The sequence below is a fragment of the Clytia hemisphaerica genome, unplaced genomic scaffold (genome assembly GCF_902728285.1).
Source record: "Clytia hemisphaerica strain Z4C2 unplaced genomic scaffold, Clytia hemisphaerica genome assembly, whole genome shotgun sequence".
Taxonomy (NCBI): domain Eukaryota; kingdom Metazoa; phylum Cnidaria; class Hydrozoa; order Leptothecata; family Clytiidae; genus Clytia; species Clytia hemisphaerica.
The window spans coordinates 645,630-668,653 of record NW_027103929.1 but is presented as its reverse complement, the minus strand read 5'-3'; the positions used below and the strand labels follow the sequence as shown (position 1 = coordinate 668,653).

The 23,024-nt window shown below is 36.4% G+C and overlaps 1 protein-coding gene and 1 long non-coding RNA gene across 2 annotated transcripts; one reads left to right on the top strand and one right to left on the bottom strand.

The window, feature by feature from the left end:
• The first annotated feature begins 393 nt into the window (after positions 1-393).
• LOC136809772 (uncharacterized) lies at positions 394-2,440 on the top strand. The gene is made up of 3 exons (XR_010847019.1): positions 394-491; positions 1,119-1,883; positions 2,217-2,440. It is a non-coding gene; the product is annotated as an uncharacterized lncRNA (long non-coding RNA).
• Positions 2,441-4,344: 1,904 nt separating this feature from the next.
• Positions 4,345-19,908, bottom strand: LOC136809770 (actin-binding protein WASF2-like). Its single transcript, XM_067066327.1, has 5 exons — positions 19,875-19,908; positions 6,459-6,755; positions 5,797-6,059; positions 4,762-5,500; positions 4,345-4,569 (listed from the first exon to the last, which is right to left on the bottom strand). The coding sequence occupies exons 2-5, from the start codon at positions 6,724-6,726 to the stop codon at positions 4,409-4,411; spliced, it is 1,431 nt and encodes a 476-aa protein (XP_066922428.1). The 5' UTR covers positions 6,727-6,755; positions 19,875-19,908; the 3' UTR covers positions 4,345-4,408.
• Positions 19,909-23,024: the final 3,116 nt, after the last annotated feature.

Here is a 23,024-nt window from a genome sequence, read left to right as displayed (position 1 = left end):
GTGGGCGCCAAGCGTATCAGTCACTCTCACTGATAGGCTTGGCGCCCATGGGCCCTGTAATGTCAACCTGTTTCAAAAATACCGCGATAAAGTTACAAAAGGCGTTCTTTATTTGCCTTTTGTATACCAGTTACTTCTAATTTACTAACAAGATCCGTTATGGAGTTGATCTTTCACACCCTTTCCGAAAGACCAGTCAAAAAAATATTTTGGAAGATAGTCTGTTTATGGCTTTAAATTTACTCATCTCCCAATTTTAACTTGCTGACTTTTACATATAAAGCAAAATATTCTTTTAACCGTCATACAGTTCATATCAATTAATTTTGCCTAAAGGTTTGGAACCCCATTGTCAATCTAGATTATTCCTGTAATTTCTTCTAACAGGTGGGAGCGCATATGGAGATTATCTCAATAGTTTTGCAGTTGGCAGTAATGAAACAATTGGAATGGACGATGAGCAATCAAACCAAGTATCGACAAGAGAAAAGGTATGATAAACTATGAAGATGAAACTATGTTCAGTGCAGTACGAACAAAAAAAACTAAAATGAGAAGAATTTGTTGTTAAGAGTATCATAGTGCTTATCGGCCTAGCTAAACTTAATTTACTCAATCTATGAAAAGCCCTTGATAATACAGGCCAATCTCGCACTTATTTCTACCATATGTGTAGATATGTAAAAATCGTAAATCTACCATATGTGTAGATATAGAATCCGTAAATCTACTATATGTGTAGATATTGTAAATCTACCATATGTGTAAATATGTAAAAATCCATAAATCTACCATATTAGTAGTTAAGGTTTAAATACTATCATTATCAAGAAAATCTAAAAAGAATGACAAATTACTATTAAAAAGCGACAAAAAGAACGACAAACCTTAACCTTAACTATCAAAGAACGACATATTTCAAACCCTAACCCTAGTAACTATCAAAGAACGAAACGACATATTTTGCCGTCCACAACCCCGACCGAAAGTGACGATTTTTACATATCTACACATATGGTAGAAATAAGTGTGAGAATGTGTTGGATAATACGGTCACCTCTACCAACTAACTGCAGAACCGGACACTCTATCCTTTCCCCCCTTTACTCTATTTTCAGGGCGCGTCATATCGTCTTAACACGAGGAGAAATCGATATTCAAATTCACTAATGCAAGGTGGCTCACACAAACGTACACATATCAACCAAGCACCTGCTGCTGGCAATACCACGACAAAAAAAAATCCGTTTAAATTGTGGTTAAAGTGGAGAAATAAATACAGAGAAGCTTCTAAGCTAACAGACTCAGGGAACAAATCTCCCAGGGAATCGATCATGAAATCGTTAAGTCAACTGAAAAAGAAATCCTCCTCCAGAGCAAGACGAAACTGTTGGCGAAATATGAGACAAATATCGAAAAATAATCAAGACTCGAACTTTCCAAGAACAATGTTTATATTCGATCCACCACAACCACCTAACGATTCAAAACGGAAAAGGAAGCGAAGAAATCGAGATTGTCAAGACAAACTTACCGAAAACACTCAGCCAATCAGAACCAATACCTCTAAATTTAAGACACCTTTTCATATTACCAACAACACCTACCAAGGTTCTGATGGTTTCCAGAGATTTGTACAAGCTGATTATCACCCGGGCTTACCACATTCTACGGCAAAGACAACCGTGGATACAAACGAGTTTACTTTTACCAGACCTCGACTGGATTTCAAGATATCACCAATTGATTTGTCACAAGGGTTCAGCAAGCCGTTTCATCATACAGAATTACTTAATGTAAATCAAGAAAGCCTAGCACAAGTTAGAGTATTATCCAATTTGAATACCGATGAGTAGCAGCAATCTAGTCTTGGTCACATCAAAGTACCTTCTTGATACCGAAAATTCTAGGCAGTAGCTTACAATTAGATAAACTAGTACACGCTTTTTTTTTTATAAGAATAGTGTACTTTGGTTGAGGGTGAGCATTATTCTTATTTTTCTATTGTTCTAAACAATAGGCCTATTGTTTTAAACCCGAAATCTCACCCTGATATTCTTATAGAAGTTATTCTTATAAAAGAAAAAGCGTGTATCATTAAGAACTTCAAAGCAGAAAATTTCGAAAATGGAAAAACTTTGATTTTTTTTCAAAATAAGATACGTCAATGGGGGTTTCGTAATCAGACTGTATAAAATTATTAACGTCATTTTCAGACAATCGTCAATCAAAAGAGTACAGAATTCTACAATCTGTTTACCATCCATTTAATAGCAAAGTGACCGTGATTTGTAACTACTCGGTCGGAAAAATAGCATGACAATTTCATTCTGAAAAAGATATTGTGATAGGTTTTGCTAGCAATACATCGGATCTATCACAAAAGTTGGGTTAGATATTTAAAGTAGAGTTTATATTTTATACTAGAATTTTACAAAGAATATTTCGCCGTGTCAATTCAAGACAGCCTTAAGTCCATTTTTTCCATTTCGAGATAATTGACTTTAAAGGTTGAGATGTGTTGGACTTAAGGCTACACATTTTATGTCAATGCTTCATAGAAAATAAAATTTGCACTAAAATTTAGGACTTAAGGCTGTTTATGGTTGATATATTATGGAACTTTCTAAATTCTTATTTTTTTTTGAATTGCAAAATACACCACTTTCCCATTAGAATTCTGTGGACTTAAGGCCGTTTTTGGAAAGCGTGCATGCTAAAATAGGGGGTTATGATCTTAAGTCAATTTTCGAAAAAATGGACTTAAGTCTGTCTTGAATTGACACGGCGATTTATAGCATACTTATACTTGGTTATACCAGCATTTTGAATTGAGGAAAAAAAGATAGAATATAATTTACAAAGGCAAAAATTTGTTATATCAAAATATAAAAGATGTTAAGATAATAATTAAGGCTGTTACACTAAAACATTGCATTGTGGCATTATTTTTCAAGATTGATACATACTTACATCAAGGATTTATTATACACTGGATATACAAGTAACAGATTTTTGCCGATTTCTCGTGTACTAGCTATGTCCGCAGTAATGATATTATTGTTCACTCTCCTTCCCTCATTAAATGATTTTTCGAAGCATTTTTATTGCATTTCTTATCGAAAATCACTCATCCAATTCCCAAAAGAGACTTCAAACTTTCCTATGAGAGTCAGATTCTTCCACTTAATTGCTAATTATAAGTCGTTATGACGTTTCAAGCTGTGAGAAAGATGCAAAAGACGTGTTGTGTATAAGAAATTTAATGTTGACACCGGAAATTTCAACCTCAAAAAAACCACCTTGCCACCACGTGCCTCCAAAGGATTTTCATACCACAGTGGAGCCAAGACACTCAAGTCTTATGTATGTTAATTTCAGCTCTTCTGGGGACAGTCTTGGAAAGATATTTCCAATTGAAAATTTCGTGTCACTATAAGCATTTTGTCTGAATTTCTTGTCTAATGATGTTTTTCTCAAATTAGATTTCACAAATGTATCCAGCTTGGAATGCTAGCCTTACTTTCAAACTTTTTTTTTCTGCAAATGAACAAAAAGAAAGAGCTAGAGAACTTTTTAAAAATAAGACTGATAAACATTTAAAAAAATCAGACATCTTCGAGCCGCCATGACAGTTGTCCTTTGCGGACAAAGCTAGAACATCATTTGTTTTCAGAAACAATGAAAATACAATGATCGCTCTCCATCGTTTTATGAGTCGTTTATCCAGTGTATAATAAATCTTTGCTTACATCAATTAATTCCTCATTTTTTGGGAGACAAAAGAAAGAAAATTCAAAAAATAGAATTCTGAGAATGAAGTATAAGCCCGAAGGGCTAGAAGAAAATCTTTAACTATTCTCAGGCAAGAAAAAGTGAAGCCTTAAAACGTACGATGTATTTTTGACGACGGATTGAGTCTGGCGATTTCTTTGTTTTGGAGTAATATTTTTTTCGAAATTTAGCGGTAAAGCGGTCAATCTGGCATTTGTGAAAAAACTAGGCAGGCATCGCAAGTTCACGCAAATCTAATAGGATTTATTGGCTTCAAATCCTACCAAAGAGATTCGCTTCCAGCCCTTTGGGCTTATACTTCATTGGCCATGAGCTACAGTATAATTAATCATAAAAAATCCCTACGAGAAGGTCTAAAACCTTTTTATTTGTTTATTTAATGCTTAATTAATCGCACCACCGGTTTTGTAATAGGTCTCCAATCCAAAAGAGGTGGAACACGAGAAAAAAATCAAATTTATTTTATCGAGTGCGCAAATTAAGGTCCCCCCTCTCAAAGTAGGCGTTATTAATAGAAAATACATGGAAAAAAATACGAAACATAAAGTACAAGTACATAACAAGTGACAGTACAAATACCAAAAAAATTATATTCGATAAAGATATACCATATTTATTCATCGCTCCAATCATCATCACTATAATCACTGTCATCTTCAGAATCACTGAACTCCACGGCAATACGTCGTGCCAAGATGGATGCCACGTCATTTCCCATGTTGGCTTCTTTCTTCTCTTGTTTCGTCTCATGTTGTGTCTTACGAAGGTTCATACCTGAAATGATAAATCAAAGGAATTTTGATAAGTGACGTAATGTAATCCCAAACAATTAGCATCTTCTACCTTAATCTTAGATTAAGACAAAGTTTGTCAAAGCTATGAATCACACCGATCAAAATCGTGTCAAAATTTACTCCAACGACAACATTCGAACATAGCAAAGGAAGAAGCTTTTGATCAACGTACCTGTACGGATGGCTGCTAAGAGACCATCACGGCTGTCTGGTTCTGGTTCCGGCGCTGGTTTCGGGGCACTCAGTTTGACACTTTGAAGGATGTTAGCACTGAAACCTCCCGCGGCTGCCGATGGAGGAGGCGGTGGTAGTCCACCTGCTGACGGTGGTGGCGGGGGAGGTGGGCCCCCAACAACTGGTGGAGGTGGTGGTGGAGGTGGTCCTCCTCCTACACTTGGAGGAGGAGGTGGTGGTGGAACAGCCCCTCCTGTGACAGGGGGTGGTGGAGGGGGTGGGGGTACTGGTGTAGAGCTTGGTGTTCCCATGAACTCAGGTGGTGGTGGTAAAGGTGAGTTTGACACTGGCGGTGGAGGCGGCGGAGACATGGGTCTCGGTGACATTCCTTGACCACCAGCCATCGGTGGTGGTGGTGGTGGAGGGCTACCAGGGTGTCTGATTGGGCTTCCTCCAGGTGGTGGAGGTGGAGCTGAAGATGGTCGACCTATGGAAGATGCATTAGATCCCCTCTTGGTAGATTGTCGGCGTGATGGTGACAAGTGAGTGGAGTCATATGACTGTACAGAATGAGCAGGAGATGTTTCATGAGGAGGAAGAGGGTCCGCTCCTCCACCGCCTGTATCTTTCTTTTGGATCTCCCAATCAGGAATATTCTTGGCGACTTGTTTCTTTTTCACCCCTTTGACTTGCTTCTTTTCGTTCATATCACGCCGCTTGCCACGATTGTCACGTTTCTAGAAAAATAGAGTGAATAAAAGTAAGTTGAAGGTCTGAGAAAGTAGCAAAAAGGAACATGAAGTAAGAGTAATTTGAGCCGTGAGGCATTATCAATTTCTAACTTAAGGTTTTTTTGTAAATTTATATTCTTACTCTTTATGTTTCAATCCTCATCATTAATTAGATTTTGAAGGTTTTAAATAATGAATCTCTTTTGTCTCATTGGGCTCAATTCAATCACTAAACATAAAAATTCTTTAATTTTAAAAGACGTCCGAATCCAAAGGGTATAACAGGGACAAAAGCGTAGTACCTTTTTCCTTCTTCTTTTTTCATTCGATTCAGCAATGATCTTCTCTTTCCACAGCTCGAAGAAGTAATCAGGATCAGTGTAGAACTTCAACGAGTCTTTACCATCATGTCTAAACTTGGTCAATCGCTCAAGGTTTGGGACTGCGTCACATGAATTGTATGCTTCCTGCATGGCTTCTGGCATAGTCTTTCTAGAGATGACCTGTTGGTCTGAATGCACTGTGGATTTGAATGCTTTCTGCATATTGATTTCTTGCAATGAAACTATGGTTAAGAAGGTAAAATGACAAAACTGGTAAAAACTGGTCGAGTCTCTCTAGCTTGATCTTCAAGGAACCAACAATTCTCCATAAGTTAGAGAAAGATTTGATTACAGAGAGCGACGTGTTTATACTTTTCAGTTAGGGGGATCAATGTTTCAGTTTAAATTAGCAAAAGATTCCAATAATGAAAGTTCGAATTAGAGGGAGTTGCCTGCATGTTGACTATTCTCTTGAATTCAGATAGAAAAGTACCCTTTCAAAACACCCACCCAGTCACCTGCGAAAATAGATCTAAAAAAGATCTACTTGAATAATATCATTAAACCGTTGTAAGGAATCCATAGAAAAGGAAAGGAAATCTCGCTCTAAGGTTAACCATTATTTTAAGATTCTTTCTTACTTTCTTCACCAGCTGAATCCAGTTTTGTCACTTTGACAGCCAAATGTTCCAATCGTTGTTGTGCGCTGACTGTTCGTTGATGGATACCAGTAGCTTCATTGAAAAGTTCTGCAAAGATACTTTCTGCATGTTTTGCCAGACTGCTGAGCTGTAGGATGACACTGCTCAAACTGTTGACAGAAAATGCTTCTAACTCATTTTGTGATCCTTTGGGAATTTCACCACGATTGGCGTGGATTGGCTGCACCAGCCGTTTAACTACTGGCATTATTTATTCACGTTGAATTTATGTTTATCCTAAGAAGAGACAGAAAACAGTTTAAAGTTTAAAACTGGTAAGATGATAAATGAACAGCTTTTCCCCAGGACAACTTTCTATGTTTTCAAGTTTTAAACTTTTTGTTGAATAATGACAAGAAAATAGCCAAACAAGAGATTTTAAGAAGAGAAAAATTGAATTTTAACTAAAAACAGTAAAGCAAATCAAAAGCAAATTACGCTGAATTACGAGGCTTTTAAGTATACTAGTTTTGGTCTGCATTTTTAGGTTAGGCCAGGGTAGGCTCATCTGTTAAATATTCTTGGTGGGAGAGCCAGATTATACCAACACAGTTTTTCCAGAGCTTTAACCCTGTCCCAAGATGTTCAAAAACACCCATATAATTTTACGTAGCCCCTTCTAAGTATTGCAGATCAAAAATAGAGGCCTGTTTTGTTCATTTTCAATTTCAGCCCCTTTTTTGTCTATTAAATGAGCAATCTGGAGCAATATCAATAGCAGACAATAATCAGAAAAGTCCTACATTAGATATTTTTAGAGCTGTTTAGAAGAAAATTTTGTGGCTTCTTGTTTTATCAATTATTATATTGCAAGTTGTTTATTAGGCTGAAAATGCTAGTGATGATGGTTAAATAAAGAGGGATGAAAATCAAAATTGATGGCCACATAAAAAATTCAAATAGTTCTCTTGATGTCACAAAACTGACTCTTTTGATTCAAATATTATTCGAACATGCTAAAGACACGCTAAGCAATCCTAAGCTAAATTCAACAAAATTACTAATCTATAGTAAGAGTCCACTGACCCTTAGTGATTTACTATTTGTCCTATTCAGAGGCAATTTCCCAAAACATTTCAGTTCCTGTATTTTTGAAGGAAAATGGGTTTTTATTATGCTATACACGTTTTCTTTTTACAAGAAGCTTAACTTAAAATTCAAAGCCTGGATATTCCTTATTTTTTTTCAGAGAATTTCAGCCTTGAAATCCCTTTAAATAAGAATCACTGATCCTTAGTGATTTGCTATTTGCCCTGTTCAGAGGCAATTTCCCAAAATATTTCTATTCATCCGTATTTTCAAAGGAAAATATTCTTTTGTATTAGAGAATATTCAGTTCCTGTATTTTTGAAGGAAAATGGGTTTTGATTATGATATACACGTTTTCTTTTTATAAGAAACATAACTTAGCTCAAAGCCTGGATATTCCTTATTTTTTTCAGAAAATTTCAGCCTTGAAATCCCTTTAAATAAGAATCACTGATCCTTAGTGATTTGCTATTTGTCCTGTTCAGAGGCAATTTCCCAAAATATTTCTATTCATCCGTATTTTCAAAGGAAAATATTCTTTTGTATTAGAGAATATTCAGTTCCTGTATTTTTGAAGGAAAATGGGTTTTGATTATGATATACACGTTTTCTTTTTATAAGAAACATAACTTAGCTCAAAGCCTGGATATTCCTTATTTTTTTCAGAAAATTTCAGCCTTGAAATCCCTTTAAATAAGAATCACTGATCCTTAGTGATTTGCTATTTGTCCTGTTCAGAGGCAATTTCCCAAAATATTTCTATTCATCCGTATTTTCAAAGGAAAATATTCTTTTGTATTAGAGAATATTCAGTTCCTGTATTTTTGAAGGAAAATGGGTTTTGATTTATGATATACATGTTTTCTTTTTATAAGAAACATAACTTAGCTCAAAGCCTGGATATTCCTTATTTTTTCAGAGAATTTCAGCCTCGAAATTCCTTAAAGACATATATGGCTTTCTTTCTTCAAATTTTTGTTGCTAAGATCTTTGGTTGACCTTTGCCGTGCGCAAAATCTTGATAAAGTGAAAGCGAGTCCTGACTGACAATTCAATATGGTGGATGGAAAGGCAAAAAGGTCTTTTCATAATATGAAGGTTTTTACCTTTTCCTCTCCCCTTTTCACTTTCCTTACAGCAAAATAGCCTAGCAAATTGCAGCAAAATACTCAGCCTGATTTGTAGAACTTGCTGGTTTTTGGAGGAGTTGGAGTGGTAGATTTTTTTCTAGTTAGGATGTCATGTTGAATATTTAAAAAACTCCAGCTTCAAAACAATAATAAGGAAAAATTAATGCACACTTACAATAAATGTGTCATTGTTTTAAGGCTGGAGTTTTTTAGGTATTCAACATTCATGACATCCTAGGGACCACTCACATATTAAAGTTTCCCCAACTAAGGTCAAATTGACACAGGGATTGGGGGAGGTCAGAGGAAGTGGCGCTAAGAAAATCAATCAAAACATCGATTTTCAGTCAAAACAGGTCGAATTCTAATTTTTCTAACTGGTAAGCCAGATATTTTTACATTGGTCCCGGACTTGGCGTCATTTTGATGTAAGTTGTGGGAAAAATCGATATTACAGTGACCTTTAACTAACAAAAGGTCTATTTGGGGTTACCCTAACCCTAACCCTAGTTAAATTGATTATGTAGATTACAAAGAGCAGAGGCCCAAGTACGCTTCCTTGAAGAATTACACTTATGACATGGTCAGTAGTTGATTTAGCTAACCTTGACTAGTTGCTTGCGGTCTGATAAAAATGCTGTAATCCATTTTAAATGCAAAAATACAAGAACGAAAAAGCCGTGGTTGGATTTAGTTGGAAAATATGCAAAACATATGCAAGTTTACACAAAGATTAAAAATACAACAAAGCATCTTGTAAAGAAATATTATAATCATTAGAACAATACTAGCCGTCACCCGGCATCGCACCCGCCGAGTAGAGTGTTGTTGAAAACATCAAAAGCCCTTTGAATGGTGGGGGGGGGTAATAAGCTTGAATTTCTTAATCCAAAAAGAAATATTACAAAACAACAAAAGCATTTTAGAAATTTGTTCTTAAAGACATAGCATATTCTGTTTTCATGCCAATTAAAAAATTCCACAAAGGCGGAGTACACACAGAAAACTTTCAAAACACACAAACTGAAAGCAGTAATTATGACGTCACACATTCTTTTCTGTGCACAAAAATTGAAAAAAAAAATTTAAACCCCTGCTTTGATACAAGGTCAAGCACAACACGTTAATAAAAGCTGCTGTAAATCAGGGGGTTCAGATTGATGTTGTGATTAGATCATTTGGCAGTTCTATTCCCAGGAGAATAATTTACCGTCAGCCAAATAAGGGTTATTTTTTACCTTCGCTTGTGATTTTTCAGCTTGAGTTTGTTTATGTCCCGGGGGGGGGTACTAGGGTTGCGAGCTGACAGGGTGTGCTGCCCAACTTTCAAACTTTGGACCCTTACCGGGACATAAAAGGAGAAAACAAAGGAAATTTGGGGAATTTTACGACACTTAATGCGGGACAAATTTGACCAATTTTGACCATATTTCGATCTTTCAGGGGGTAGAAAGTTGAAATTTTCCTATTTTTCCGATTAATTTTTCCGAAAAAATCTGAAATTAACATAAAAAAAACCGGCATGGAAAATCAACATTGACCCTGTCAGATTATGAATTTTTGGTTAAATGGTGACCCTAACATTTAACAAGTAGCAAAATAAAAATGATTACAAAAGTAGACGAAAAAGTGAACAATTTTCTAATTTTTACCCTGAAAATAAAAAAATTATCCAAAAAACCAAAAGTGGACCCTGTCAGATACACATCTTGAAAATCAGTAGATTTAGATGGGACCCTGTCAGATATCTTCAGAGCCTAAAAAAGGAGGGACCCTGACCACTAGTGCAGCAGCGACACGTCCCGTACCCAACTTTACCTCTAAGTAAACTGCCCCCTGGGCTCAGTGCCAGTAGCTAGCTTTTTGAATTGTCAGATTATAAAAGGTTCCTAATAAAAGTTATGGAGAAAAACGACCAAGCCAGCTAGGACCAAGCACAAGCAGAAGAAGTACCAACTTATTACTACAGAAAAGCACCAGACGATAAATGCTTGGCTTGGCAGTTTGGTTTCAATAATGAAATGAGAAAACTTTTATTAGGAACCTTTTATTATCTGACAATTCAAAAAGCTAGCCTACTGGCACTGGTTTTAACTACATAAAACTTGTATTCAAAAAGCCTCTCCTGAACTTGATAATACCTATTTCGTCCCGTTGGCAGTTGGTCATCTTTTATCGAGTCTTTTGAGTTTTACCAGACCCAGAAGTATAAACCTGTAAACCCAGAAGAGTTCTGGAAAAAAGAATGTTTAGTCTACCTCCCAGAGATGAAATTTATTGATGTAAGACCACCCTTCTCTTCGAATGTTTAGTAAAGGTTTTTACCCATAAAATATGTTTCTTTAAAACAAAGTTGGCTATCCTACTCTATGTTGTTGTCTTGATCAGGAAAAATACTTTAGCGTGATTGCTTACTTGATATTGAAAACTAAAATGGTACCATAGCTATGGCACTGAAACGAGGTGAAAATTGACCGCGAAAAACTGGTACAAATGGCATGGCAGAGTTTATCCAGACGGTGTCAATCGAACGAATCGAACGCCGAATCAATTGAACGCAATCGAACACAATCGAATAATTGAGATTCGATTGTCGAACGCAGTCGAATCGCAATCGAATATTACCCAGAATTTGCCGTTCGATTGCTTCGATTACGTTCGATTGTATTCGATTATGTTCGATTGCGTTCGATTGATTCAATTGTATTCTATTTTATTCATTCTAGTACGGTTACTTACGCACTACATCGGCCGTCCACGCTAAAAAGAGCTTTAAAGGAGTGATCAAATTTAATTTAATCGCAATCAAACTTATCAAAAATAATCATAATCGAAGATCAATCGAAGGTAATTTACAATCAATCAAACCAATTAAACATAGGTTGACTATCAATCGAACCAATCGAACGTTACTTGAACGCAATCAAACACAATCGAATATTACCCAAGAATCGGCCGTTCGATTGAGAAATCGCAATCATTCGATCGCGTTCGATTGCGTTCGATTGGTTCGATTGCGATTTCCCTTGAAGTTGTTCGATTGACACCGTCTGGGTTTATGTAAGATCTGCCTACGATATTTCAGGCAAGTTTTGTTTTTACCGCCTTTTAAGGTGGAGGTCAGTGCAAGGCAGGCTGCTGTAAAAGAATTTAATACACTGCATGCACTGCCAAGTTTTTTAACCCTTTCTTGATCTTTTTGGGTTTGTTGCTGTCTTGTTGTTGTTTTTTGTGTTTTTTTGTTGTGTGCACTCGATTGAGATTTGATTACGTTCGACAATCGAATCGCAATTATTCGATCACGTTCGATTGGTTCGATTGCGATTTTTGTTCGAAGTTGTTCCAGAATCAGCTGGCGAAGGGATTTTTTAGAAATATGTGTTCTTATTATCTTCTAGGAGACCAAATGTTATGACGTCTATCAATTTTTTATACAAATGATGTGTTCTGATTTGATTTCTAGGAAACCTTTTTATCGCACTATTTGTCTCACTAAACTTATCACTACTTTATGGTTTGATGTGTTCTAAAATCTAGGAAAAACAGTTCGCCAAGACAAACATAAGATATTTGTTTTTCTCCACGAAAGATGTGTTCTGAAAATTTCTAGGGTTACTCTAGGCAACAAGATTAAATAAATTTTTGTTTGATTTTACCCCTGTCTCGCTAGAACACATCATCATTTCTAGACATTTCTAGCTGATTAATTTTCAAAGATCTGAGTAGAACAGATCAAAATTTCTAGCTGAAATATGCTCTCAGAACACATTGAAAAAAAAGGTCGCCTCGCCGGCTGCTTTCGTTGTTCGATGGACACCGTCTGGACAGCGTAATGGGCCAGACAGTACTAATTGAACGTTCGATTGTGATAGAAGTAATCAATATAATCGATAATAATCAAAGGTGATCCAGTGCTGCAAATAACGGCCGGTGACCGGTAATTACCGGTCATTTCGTAGTTTCTACCGGCCATTCTGAAGCTCAATCTTTCATTTTGTCCGGTTAAAATTTAAAGACATAAATACTTAATAACGTTTCCAATTAAAAGAGGAATACATTTTGAATTAATACAGGTGTTTAGCCAATCTAAAGGTCATTTCAGACTTTTCTAATGGGGCTCTGCCAGACCCCCTGCTCAGACCCCCTGCTCAAATTATTTTCGTTGCGCTCAAAAAATTACCGGCCAACTGAAATTTCCTTATTTGCAGCACTGTGATCAGTGACCACTTATCGATTCTATTGGTGATCAAATACTCACTCAACTCCAAATCATGGCATTTTTATCAACTATTTTCGATTCGTTCAATCGTTTCGATTACTGTTCAATTACTTTCAATCACTTTCGATCATATGAATACCTTCAATTGTGTCGGATATGTTTCAGTATAGACCTAACTGTTCATACAAAAATTATGGGAAACTGGCATATTTGGACTTTGTACCCTATGCTGCACACAAGCACTTAAGCTAAAGTCCCGAAAAAGCGGGACAAAAATCAGTTTTTTGAAGTTTGCAAAAAAATGCCACATATATAAGATTATTCAAATTCAGTATGTGAATAGAGCAGTAAAAAATACAACTTTTCTATTTTTCCTTTTTTTTTGCAAAAGCTCTAGGAATGAAAATAAAGGTATAATACTGTAATGATAATTGAATACTATCCACTGATGATCGACCGATTCTCGGCTCAAACCTCGGACCGCGCTAAAAATGGTAGACTAAGCTGTGATATGTGATGTGATATGGGTTATTTGAGGAAACCCAGGGCAAGCACACTCAAAATGGCGGGAAACTGAAGTTGATTCTAATGGCTTCTTTTCGTGGTTTGGTTTTAGGTCAATGTTTTTGGTTTTTCCAAGGTTTTATGTAATCAACTGGTTATCAAAGAAATCAATGGTTATCGAAGTTATTGAAAGTAATCAATAACAATCAAAGTACTCGAATGGTTATCAAGTGTATACTGAAATTCAATTGATAATCGATAAATGGTCGTTTGATTACTTCGATCATCATCGATTACTTCCCATACCGTTTGAAATGGGCCATTCCAGAATTTTTCTGTAACAGGGGGGCAGACGGCACAGAATTACTACTATAATACCCAAGTAACTAGAATTTAAGCCAGAATCCCATCTACCTATTATTTTCTATTTAATTTTAATTAACCTATTTCCTAGCAAAAGCATTTTAATGTATATATTTTAATATTTATATTCTTTTAATTTCTCAGTATTATCCATTTTTGTCGCTCAGCTAAACTATAACACAACACAATTTCCAGCAATTTCTTTTTGTCTTTGCAAGCCTTATTCTCTAAATTCAATTACTTTTGCAATAATCTCTGATAATCTCTAAAGTCTCTGTTTTTTAAGTCATTTATTTTAGCCCATTTAACTTAAGAATATATTTATTTGTTAATAGTCGAAATAGTTATTTATATTTTATTATCCTATTATTTTTTAAATTATTTTATATAGTAGGTCCACATCAATGCTTGTAGCAATGCCTAAATTTTAGACCTTCTTGATCAAATAAATTTTACATTACATTACATTACATTACATTACATTACATTACATTACATTACAATTTCCAAGGGAAAAAGTTTTCACCAAAATTTGAAATTTCCAAGGCAATAGAAGAAAATGTATGAATTTCCAAGGCAATTGAATTAAAAAAGGGAAAAAAGAGTGGAATTTCCAATGCATTTTGCAGAACTGCGTATGGATTTTTATCTGAATTTCCGATCACCACCGGAAAAGCAAAATTATTTCCGAGGCTAGAAAAAATTAAAAAATGCACATTGTCCGACGGGGGGTAACAAAAATTTACTGGAATGGCCCAATGTCTGTTGTAAAAAAAGTATTATCATAGTTACCAAGTGTCTCGCATCTTGCGCAAGACATGTACGCAAATCAACCTTTCATCCCACTGAACGCCTGTATCCTCTATTTGTCCCCCATTTTCAAATATTCATTAAAATTATGCTCAAAGTCACGCAAAAATGACGAAACACAGCCAATAACGAGTAAGATTATTGATTAATGATATACCGTCAACTGCTCTAACTTGGGATTATCTGACAAAATATGGGGCGGCAATTCTGCCACCATTTCACCGAACCTCCAAAGTCATACATTTGATTTGAGTTAATGAACAACGTATTAAAAAATGCTAAATTTTGCACCGAGTAGGCTTTTAAATCGAAATATGAAAAAATGATTTATCCATGAGCGATGAAATATTTTTCAGTGTCTCCCACATCTTTAGGCACAAGAGAAGATTATCAAATGCACAACCACACATCATTCAGCTCCTCCTGCTCCTGAGTCATGGGATCATCCCCCCCCAGGAAGATGGGGGGGGAATCAGATTTTGGTGCCAGGGGGGAAGTGAAAATTTCAAGCTTGATGGGGGGAGAAAGGCGAATAGGGGGTATATTCAGTCCTTTACCTAATGGGGGGAGTAATAGGATAAATACAGACCTTCCTGGTGTGTTTGGGCATTCAGGCTTATGAGCCTGTCTTTCTAGGGATTTTGAGAGTCTTTTTTTTGCTATAGTAGCTTGCGAATTGAGGCGAGTCTGGATCATCACTTCGCAACCCTTATACAATACGGCCAGGGGGATTTCCCAATTGGGGGGAGCACGAATTTTAAAGACAGGTGGGGGGGAAAGGCCAGATGGGGGATTTTAGCTCATATTAGGGGGGACCAAAAAGCTGGAGGACGCCATGTGAGTGGCACAGTGGAATTGAATCCTGGCCCTAGAAGAGCTATAAAGTTTGGACAATTCAAAGGAGCAGTGCTAGTAAATTGACTGCATGGGACAACTGTCTACAATGGTTCCACATTGACTGTATTGGTATGAGTAATACAATATTTGAGTGTTATGTTAGAGACGTAGAACTCCAATGGTTTTGCACTGACTGTGGCATCCAAAACACATCAACTGGAGCATTCGATACCTCCATATCATCTTTGTCATCTGACAAAGCACCGATAAAAAAGAAACTGTTTAAAGCCGCTGCGCCTGTCCCAAGTCGAGGTTGCCAGATTACATTACATTTTTGGTTGGGTTTTTGTGTTGATGTGATTGCTGTGTTTGTGTTTCTGCTCAGTTCTGCTTGGTTTTTTAAACTTTATGTCTATTGGTTTTTTGGTTCTTTTTCGCATAAAATTCTCATTTCTTGACAGAATGTTCGATTGGTTTGATTTATATATTTAGAAAAATTCAAAAAAATAGTAAAAAACGTACAATTATAAAAATATTAGTCCCTTTTTATGCTTCATCTTTATTTTATTTAGTATTTTCAACACTTGCTCTCCTTGAGGTCAGATCTCTGATGTTCGCAATATTTATAATGTCAAGAGGTCAATTAATGTAATTTAAGAAGTGTTTGTTGTAAAAATAATTGTTGATAAAAGTTTTGCCAGGCATTAGTTGATAATTCAAGTCAATAAAGAATTAGACATGAAAATTTCATTTAAAAATTAAGCATAAGCTTTTCGACACAGTCATCTTCAGTGCAAATGATTTAAATTTCTATTTCTATTTCTATTCGATAATTTACAGGAGGTTACAAAACCTATTCTCACAAATATTATCTAGAAAGGAATATAAATATAAGGTAAATAAATAGTGATAAAAAATATATGTATCTGGCTTTAAAAAAAATAAACTTAAAATTAAAAATTGCATATAAAAACAAGATTTATTTACTAAAAATAAATATAAAAACATCTTAAAAGGTATATAAAGCTTAGTGAGTAGAGAGATTGCAAATGATTTCAAGCTTTGANATCCAAATTAGCATCTTTCAATAACGAAGTGGGTGAACATTCCCTGTCCCACCTATTGTAAATCCAACGGATGGATTTTCGTGGACGCTTTCTAACTGCGATGTTATATTCAATTTCCCAGGTGAGTCCCATACTGAAGATGCATATTCTACTAGAGGTCTAATGTATGTCTTAAGCAAACGAGACGAGTTTTCTGTGTCTGTCATTTGAAGATTCCTTTGAAGAAATATCCTGGTGGAATTTGCCTTAGCAGTGATTACTGAAACATGATGTTTCCAAGAGAGATTCTTGGAAATGGTTACTCCAAGGTATTTCGCTTTATCAACTGCCTTCAAGTTTTGACCATGGATTGTATAGGTGTGGTCAATAATTTTACGTTTGTTTGTTATGCGAAGTACATAGCATTTCCCCGGGTGGAACTCCATTGACCATTGCTTTTCCCACTCCACTAACTTGTCAAGGTCTGCTTGTAATGAATATGCATCATTTAGGCATTTGATTACTTTGAATAAGTAGGAATCGTCAGCAAACAAGCATATTTGAATCAACATGCAAGGGCATATCGTTTATATAAACAAGAACAAGAGGGGACCAAGAACTGAGCCTTGAGGGACACCTGAAGTGACCGCTATCCGCTTTGACAGAGTTCCTCTTACAGCTACACATTGACTACGATTGTTCAGAAATCCGCTATCCATTTAAGCAAGGTTCCATGGATGCCATAATGTTCAAGTTTCAATAAAAGTTTTCTGTGACAAACCTTGTCGAAGGCTTTACTAAAATCCAACAAAATGGAGTCTGTTTGTTCGCGATTGTTCAAAGATTGCGCCAGCGTATTTATGGGTTTGAATTAGCTGCGTCTCGCATGATCGAAATTTTCTAAAGCCATGTTGTGTATCAGAAAGTGTGTGGTCCTGATCAAAATGAGTCATTATATTGCTGTGGATTATGTGCTCCATAAGCTTGCAAGTGATCGATGTTAGGCTGATCGGCCTATAGTTCTCAGCTTTTGATCGGTCTTTATTCCCGCCTTTGTAAATTGGAGTCACTAATGCATGTCGCCAGTCGTTTGGAATGGCTCCTTGTTCGAGTGATGCCGTGAAAAGTAAAACAAAGATGTCAGGTAAAATGTCTGCACATACATGGAGAATCCTGCTGAGACATTGTCGACCACAAGCTTTCTTAGGATTGATATTCGATAGCAATTTAGGATGCCGTTTCTGGTGAAAACAATGTCTTTGATGTTTGATCCTTTAGGACCTTTGATTTCAGGTAATAAGCCGTCGTCTTAGAGAAGACACTTGCAAACTGTTGATTTAATATTTCAGCTATGTCGTTGTCATTTATATGTGTGATATTATCTGCGTCCACAGAGAGAGAAACTCCAATAACGTCGTTCTTTTTGATTTGATGTAGCTGAAGAGTTTTTTGTTTTTTTTGCCACATCATTCATGATACTTCGTTTTATATAGTCATTTTTTACCTTTTCACATGTTTTATTTGCTTCTTTCTCACATTTTTTATATAATATTTCCAATCAGTAGGGTCCTTTGACACTTTATATGTGCGGTAAGATCGTTTCTTTTTAACGACTGCTTTTTTGCAGGCTCTGTTAAACCATGGTTGTTGAAATCTTTGTGAGGTGATTTTTGTAGGAACGTGTGGCTTGCGCGCAGTAAGAAGATGTCTTTCAAGTTTATCCAAATGTCATTAACAGAAGTATCAGGAGTTGTTGATGCGACTAAATTCTTGATGTTGGTATCTATGTCTTGGCGAAGGTTCTGAATATTGGCTCTATTCCAACAATGCACTGTGCGTTGCACTGGTTTGAATTTTTGTGGATGACATACAATGTCAGCGATGGCGCATGTGTCATGATCACCAAAACCTGCCACTGGAAGACAGCGGACAAGGAATGTAGGTCTATTTGTGAGTAGCAGATCTAAGAGAGCTTCTTTTCTTGTATTGAAATTGATATGTTGAGACATTTTGTGTTGATCAAAAGTTGAAGAAAGTCTTCATTTAATTGAACTGAATTAGCATTTCCAACAATACTATTACTATTCCAATCAATGTCTGGGAGGTTGAAATCACCTGCTAACCAAATAGGGTTGTTTTTATGTTTTTTAAGAAGATCATTAAGTTTGTTGATAATAACTTTATTGTCCTCTTTCTTGTTGCTTGGAGATCGATAACAAGCACAAACAAGCACAGGTTTTTCATACGTTATGACCTTTATTGCAACAATGTCTGAGCTTTGAACACGTATTTCTTCAATCTTAAGTTCTTTCTTTCGTATAATAATAACACCACCGTAACCGTCATCGCGATCCTCACGAGTTGCAGTGTAGGTACTTGGTAGATATTCACTGTTATTTGTTATTGCTGATAGGTGACTTTCTGATCCAATCATGATGTCAATGTTATTGTCAATCAAGAAGGGTGCAAGCACTGTCTTTTTATTCCAAATACTTTGAAAGTTACATACTGTTAGACGAAGCTGTTCGATTTTTTCTTTGGAATGCCATCATCGATGGAATGGTTAGAGCCATCTGACGAGATTGATGAAACAGAAGTGTCGAATAATGATGTAGATAGTCCTTTCAGTGCACATTGGTAGCAAGTCCAGGAGAGGCTTTTGTCAGTAGAATAGCAGTCAAATACTTGGTCCCCCATGCGGCAGCAGTTCTTATGGTACCAGAGGTCACACATGTCGCAAGCAATGGAAACATCGGTTCTTTTGACGCGTTTTTGACAGTCACCACATGGAAATTTAATCTTATAGGTTCTTGGTCCTGGGTTCACTTCAACTGAGCCACTTATGATAAGAAGTATTTGTTGTAGCAAGCCATAAGGATGGATATTGTAGCGACGCGAGTTATCCTGGTAATAAAATGCAATTGACATGAAACAGGTTTCATTGTTTGAGAAGACTTTACAACATAAAAGAGAGTCTCCTTGAGGTATTGTAGTCAGTTCAGTAATTTGGAATTGCCAGAAGAAGGCAAATAAGGATACAATTTTTAGGAGATTCATTGTTGGTGAAGCAGATAAAACAATAAAATAAGTAAGGAGGTACCTGCTCAGCTGTACGTCGATTCCAAACCGTACGTACAGCTGGTCCACGGTTATTTGCAAAAACCTCAAATCTGTTCAGTGTAAATGATAAGGACACACATGCGACATGGGATGTATACTTGCAAATGTTTGAGTGTAGATATATTGAACAGTTGATTGATTGGTTATGATTGATATTGAAGATCCAATTGATTACAACCAACACCAACAAGGAACTTCGCACTTCTCTAAGAGTGCCAGGTTGATCGCAACCCTGTTAGCGCTGTATTTGTCGGATTTCACAGCATCTACCGTTCTTTTTGTACTTTTTATCTTAAACCTTATTCACTAATTCTTAATGGAGTGAATTTTTTTATCTTAGACTCAAATTTAGAGTAATTGGTGTTTCTTTTTAATTGTCTTTAGAGATGAGAATGCAATAGAATGTCTTCATTTTTGCATTTTAAGGATCAGATCACATTTTGTTTGCATGAAAACATAAAGGTTTAGAGAAATTAAAAACCAACAACAGTAAAGAAAAATATTTAGGAAGTGTTATTTAGCCCCCAGAGAGAGGAGTTACATAAACTAATGCAGGTCCCCCCTTAGATAGAGTTCCCCCCCGCCTGTCGGGAAAAACAAGCAGCTCCCACCTCTTATATGGCAAATTTTAGGTGTAGCCCCTCCCCTGCTCAGGTAGCCATTCCGGGTTTGCTTGTTTTTTACTGATGCTCATGAAAATCTTCAATTCTAGGTCCAACTTTGACAAGCAATTGTTCTTTGTGTAGTTGAGCTATAAAATTATTATTTTTGAGTAATTTAGAGCTTTCTTTTAGCTTTCTCAACTTCAGTTGAGCTATAATCTGAGAATGTATATGTATGTATGTCTGTATGTATGTATGTCCGTCCGAAAACTTTAGGGCAGGCTGGACACTTCAAAAAAGGTCGGATTTAGCTGAAATTTGGCACACTTGTTCCTTGGGTGAATATCTGGGGGTGTTTTTTTCATTTTTTGAAAATTTTGATTTTTGGGGCCTGAGGACGAGTTTTTCGCCAAAACGAGGCTAAAACTTTGGGGCAGCCTGGACACTTCAAAAAAGGTCGAATTTGGCTGAAATTTGGCACACTTGTTCCTTGGGTGAATATCTGGGGTTTTTTTTTTCATTTTTTGAAAATTTTGATTTTTGGGGCCTGGGGACGAGTTTTTCGCCAAAACGAGGCTAAAACTTTGGGGCAGCCTGGACACTTCAAAAAAGGTCGGATTTGACTGAAATTTGGCACACTTGTTCCTTGGGTGAATATCTGGGGGTGTTTTTTTCATTTTTTGAAAATTTGATTTTTGGGCCTGGGGACGAGTTTTTAACCAAAACGAGGCTGGCAGCCTGGACACTTCAAAAAAGGTCGGATTTGGCTGAAATTTGGCACACTTGTTCCTTGGGTGAATATCTGGGGGTGTTTTTTTCATTTATTGAAAATTTTGATTTTTGGGGCCTGGGGACGATTTTTTCGCCAAAACGAGGCTAAAACTTTGGGGCAGCCTGGACACTTCAAAAAAGGTCGGATTTGACTAAAATTTGGCACACTTGTTCCTTGGGTGAATATCTGGGGGTGTTTTTTTCATTTTTTGAAAATTTTGATTTTTGGGGCCTGGGGACGAGTTTTTCACCAAAACGAGGCTGGCAGCCTGGACACTTCAAAAAAGGTCGGATTTGGCTGAAATTTGGCACACTTGTTCCTTGGGTGAATATCTGGGGGTGTTTTTATTATTTTTTGAAAATTTTGATTTTTGGGGCCTGGGGACGAGTTTTTCGCCAAAACGAGGCTAAGACTTTGGGGCAGCCTGGAGACTGCAAAAATGGTCAAATTTGGCTGAAATTTGGCAGTAAACAGTAAGGAGGAACTTTCTCCTAAGTTATTTATTTTGAAAGGCTCTTAGGACGAGGACACTATTCTAACGCACATAAAAAAATGAAAAAATTAAGATAAAAACACCCCCAGGTATTCACCCAAGGAACAAGTGTACCAAATTTCAGCCAAAACGGACAAAGTATATTTGCTACCTAATACTAATTATTTGAAATGTTACAATTGGGCCTTCTAATAACGGGAAAATCTGAAGTAGAGCCCAGTGCGGTGCGCACGTTCGACTATATAATATGCAGGTGTAATATTATACACTTTTATCTAAAAATTCGTTCCAACTAAGGCCATTTTTAGAAAAATTTGATCTGCGGGACACAAAAAATTCCACAACTCATCATTGATTTCAAAGCGCTGCGAAGGAAAAAATGTTCAGACAGTGAAACTTTCCATATTTATCAGAAAATACCTGAGAAATCCAATGGTGCTACTCTCTGAAATTAATTCTTTCATTAAAGTTATTATTTTTTACTTTTCATACTTTGGCAAGCATTTTCAGCCTGAAAATGAGGACTAGAATTATAGAGAGTGGTACCACTGAAAAATTTGACCCTTTTTTAGCCTAAAACAGTTATTTATATGCCATGGGGAATTTTTCCTCCACAGCGCTTTGATTACAAAGATAGGTAGATTCAGCAATTTTAACTTCCGCTTTATAACGTTTTTATTGTTTTTTATGCAATGCAATGTCTTCTTTTTCAAAAAAATGTCTTTTCATTTCGTCCTTGAAGTGTTAGCAAGTCATTACAAAGAATTTGATAAAAGTATGCAGTCAAAATGAAGATATCTGGAATATCTTGACTCAATACAAAAGCTTGAATTTTCAATTTTTGCAGCATATTTCGGTGCCATTATATATGCCATTTCTGGGCTAAATTGTCAACCTCAAATGTCTAAAAAGGTGCTATTTTAGCGGAACCAAAATCTCTATCTCAGGAACCTGCAGGAACCGCTTATCATTAGGAGGTGTATGACCCCTCATTTTTTTTCTTTTTTGAAGCTCTACAAGATGAACTAGGTTTGATTGCCACCAGAATAATTTTAATTTGACCCTGGAATGGCTAGCTCAGGCGGGGGGAGGGGTGCGAGNACAGGAGAAAAATTGTTGGAATCTTTTGTATTTTTCGCGCATTTTTTAATCTACTAAATACATGGTCGAGGGCATGTATGAGATAACAAAAGAGCAAGGATAGGCGGATCAGGAAATACAAAAGATTTGCTGTGGGAGATGAAATTATTTTTTACAAAAGAAACCATAAACGTTGTAACCATCTCTTTTCATCCACAACTTAAATGAATAGTTTTGGGCTATTCAGCATTTTATTACACGTTCTGTTCATCTTGTTAGCTTAAAAGCCACCAGTGCAAAAACAACCGGAAAGACCCCATCAGATTTAGGCAGGGCTGTCAGATTTAGGACCACTCACGGTATGGTATTAAAGAGTCCCCTGCCCAGTTGGCGACCGGTCCTAGTTTGCAATTGGATGTCTTTGAACCCAGAAAAATCATACAATAACAAACTTCTGAAGAATTTTTTAATTATCTTTATTAAGCACTTTGTGCTGGGACA

Excerpts from the sequence above, each read along its gene's own strand:
- LOC136809770 (XM_067066327.1), bottom strand. The coding sequence starts at position 6,726 with ATGCCAGTAGTTAAACGGCTGGTGCAGCCAATCCACGCCAATCGTGGT. Across the intron at positions 5,501-5,796 it reads AAAAAAGAAGAAGGAAAAAG|AAACGTGACAATCGTGGCAA; the intron begins GTACTACGCTTT and ends CTATTTTTCTAG. Across the intron at positions 4,570-4,761 it reads CTTAGCAGCCATCCGTACAG|GTATGAACCTTCGTAAGACA; the intron begins GTACGTTGATCA and ends TTATCATTTCAG.